The sequence below is a fragment of the Empidonax traillii genome, unplaced genomic scaffold (genome assembly GCF_003031625.1).
Source record: "Empidonax traillii isolate 1590-97213 ecotype Southwest subspecies unplaced genomic scaffold, ASM303162v1 scaffold2415:size41581, whole genome shotgun sequence".
Classification (NCBI taxonomy): domain Eukaryota; kingdom Metazoa; phylum Chordata; class Aves; order Passeriformes; family Tyrannidae; genus Empidonax; species Empidonax traillii.
Genome location: NW_020957608.1, coordinates 32,486 through 35,981, shown reverse-complemented (window position 1 = coordinate 35,981; position 3,496 = coordinate 32,486). Strand labels below are relative to the sequence as shown.

At 42.8% G+C, this 3,496-nt stretch overlaps 1 protein-coding gene across 1 annotated transcript in view; it reads right to left on the bottom strand.

Moving 5' to 3' along the window:
* Window positions 1-3,496, bottom strand: part of LOC114071904 (single-minded homolog 2-like) — a gene marked incomplete at its 3' end in the record, with an annotated part of 36,173 nt that overhangs the window by 4,691 nt on the left and 27,986 nt on the right. The window contains exon 6 of the mRNA XM_027909786.1: window positions 1,969-2,054. Within this exon, the coding sequence (XP_027765587.1) occupies window positions 1,969-2,054 (86 nt within the window). The remainder of the gene's footprint in view (window positions 1-1,968; window positions 2,055-3,496) is intronic.

Here is a 3,496-nt window from a genome sequence, read left to right as displayed (position 1 = left end):
CACAATAAACACAAAATCTGTTGCTTACTGCCCACATGATTAATCCAGGATTAAAGCACATGCTCTTTGGGGACTATCTAATTGCTTTCTTGTAGATACAGATAGAACTCCTGTTCATTGATAAAAAAATCTGGAAGCTGCTTTTTTTGAAATGGCCATCTCCCTCGCACACAGAGAGGTGTATAAAAATATTTACATTCTGAGAAGTTATTCTCATGAAAAGCAGACATTTTAAAAATCCAGTGGATACTAATTCATCCCATTTATAAGGCTTAATTGCTGTTTGTGTAAATGAACAAGAAATGAGTTTTAACTTCTCCGGTCAAGTCCAGATGATATTTTGTGACACACGCCCGAGCCCTGAGATCAGATTTCAGGATCCCTGCATACAATTCCTAATCACAGAGGTGATAATGTCGGTGTTAGGCTGTAAAAATTCACAATGTCAGCTAAAGAGGAGGGGGAAATGTAACCTGGGGACTATTCCAGAACATAAGATTTAGTTAATGCAGTGCTGGTGTTTGGAAGTCATGGGTGCTCCTGGGAATTTTCTACTGCAAGCATCAGGCACACACAGATCCTTTAGCTTAATTTATCTATTTGTTTGACTTTTACCTGTGTCCAGTGGAAAGAAATTAATTTTCACTGTATTTATTATTCCTGAACAACCCACTAAACTTGTAAACAGGCTCCTCCTGTATAACCTTCCTTCCTCCTCTCCAGTCACTGAGTGATTAATATATTTAGCAAAAGTATAAGTAACAGGAAAACCTTCTTTAAGATCTCTCAGTAGATCTGAATTCCCAAATCACTCAGTCCAAGAGTTTTTCCTGTGCTTCACCTAATAAAGTGATTTTTTTAAAAAATTAAGTCCTGACTCTAAGAACAGTCAAAGGGAATAAATTTAGGCCAACAACTCTCCAGATAAATGAATCCTTAAATGTGTCACTGTGCAAACTTTTAATGGAGAGCAAAAGAAGGCGATGTCTCTGACTAGAAGTCATAAATGGGAATTAAAACACAGAGATACCACCAGTACAAGCTCTGCTCTTTTACCTGATTTCACATTCAGCTCTGGGACAGGATCATTTTTGCTGGGAAGCAGCTGAGCAAACAGGGCTCGTGTAATGAAGAATTATCAGTCCAACCAGGTAGGCAAATAAACAGATACACGGCTGCACTTTGAACACATTCCTTTAAGGAGCTCTGCTTCTCCTGCAAGCTTTTCTTTTGGGGTTTTGAATAACTCAAACAAAAAGGAATGCTCACCAGGCTGTCTGTGAACCACCCTGCCTGGTGGGGACAGAATTATTCTGTGTGGCTCAAAGAGCAGCAAATACCCCCTGCAAAGCTGAAAATAAAAACTACCTGAGTGGCAGCTGCTTCCCTAAAGCCTCGGCACTTGCTGGGGGCTCCTGATTTCATGTCATAAAGAGAAAACAATAATACAAACAGCGAGATTTATAAACAGTGGTTTAGTACCGTTCAGCCTCGGGGTGATGGCAATGGTTGGTTGGAATAACATTCACCTGGAGGCCAACGAGGTGACCTGTGCAACTGGGTGGCTGCTCAGCCAGAGGCTGAGGGAGGTGGAAAAATTCCAAATTCCTGTGTCTGGGTTCCTGCCTCACCTGCCTCCAGTTCCACAGGGGAATAAGAGCCAGCTGTGTGCCCTCCTTGCAGCTCCGTGGCTGGGCTCCGGTTAATTCACTCAGCTTGGAAGGGCAGGGATCAAGGTGTGGGAATGTGCCACAAAGGAAACTGCATCTCACTGTGAGTTTAGACTTGCAATACTAAGGGGATCTGCGATCAGGAGTGGCATTCTTTGGACCTCTACTGATTCTTTTCATCACAGATTCTGCTCTCAGCTGCACGTGTGTAAAAAAAGAAAAACCACCCCACCTAAATAAATAAACTTGTCAATTGTTGAACAGTCGAAGGGTGGGACAAAAAGTTGGTGTACATTACCTTGTATCCACTGCATGTCAATCCTGCATTCCTCTTGGCAAGGACACACTTCATCCTCAGGAAAAACGATCTCTCGATTTCATATTCTGAAAGGACAAACCACGCTGCTTATTTATTGCTGGAGATTTCCAAACTGTCCATAAAATTCCCCTCCTTGAGTTCACAGAGGTGTTTATGTCTCAGCCTCAGCCCTTCTACTTCCCCACTCCCTGTCTGCCCTCAGGATTTATTTCGCCTTTGTGTTAGAGTTCCCTGTGAAAGCTGGACAAGTCAACACGATTATATCTCCAAAATTCTGGTTTTACCACCCTTCACAAGGCAATCACCTTGTTTTTGAACAGATAATACCAGTCCCTGTTGGCAAAAGGAAGGAAAAGTGCCCTTTGGACTGTAGATAAATGAAGATACTCCCCAAAATAATAACAGAGTGGGAAAAAAGACAGTTCAGTGGGTTTGGAATAAACTGAGTGTACGTAGCTGGTCGTGCCCAGACCTTCTGGCCTCCATATGCAACGTTATTACCTGTTTCACTGACTTCCAAAACCGTCTTGGTAAGTTATTTTTAAACAAGTATCTTAATGGATAAACTCCAGGAATGTTTTAGTACTTTTTGTCGCTCAGGTACACACATATTTTCTGCTAAGGGGAAGTTACTATTATCTTTAATGTTAATTATTCCCCGTAACAATTCAGACACCATAAATAGTTCTGACTCTTTTTTTGTTTTTTTTTTAACTGAAAATACAGTTTGGCAGAAGACAACTATATAAGGACAAGAAAGAGAACTCATCTGGTACATGTGTGAAGAGGAGAATCAGGGAAGCAGAAGAGCCCTCAGCTTTGCTGCAGTGTGTGTTTCCTCCTAACTCCCCATAAAGTTTCCACTGTCATCAGATGGAGTCTTGCTGTGATTTAACTGCTCAGTTGTGCATCCATCACCCAGTTAACCCCTCTTGGCCACACACCTGCACTGCTTTGAGCCTCACACCACCACCTGGAAACCAATTCTCTCTCTGTAATATAAGTCTTGAGTTTAAAGGTCTGAAGATACAACCACAAAAAAATGGATTTAGAAAAGAGGAGAAAGAAACACTTCCTGAGTATTTGAATTTTCCATTTATCTCCCTAATGCAAATTAGATCCTTATGGGGAAAAACAGACACTGGAATGAGTTGACACACCTGATGCAGAGTTTTAAATGCAAACTTACACCATTTGGTGGGAGGAAGTCACAGAGTACAGATTACTGCTGCTGAAACATGATCTCATGAGTGAAGAATGGATCTGGACATTGGGAACATCAGTGAGGTTCGTGGCTGCAATAGGGATGACCTCACACCAGCACAGCAGGGACAGGGAGCTGCTGGAAGATGATTCTCCTGCGGAGATTCCAAAGGGCTGGAGCATCTCTGGGAGCAGGAAAGGCTGAGGGAGCTGGGGCTGTTCAGCCTCCAGAGCACACACTGAGAGGGGACCTCCCCCAGGTCTGTGGGGTCTGCAGGGAGGGGGCAGAGGATGGACCAGGCTC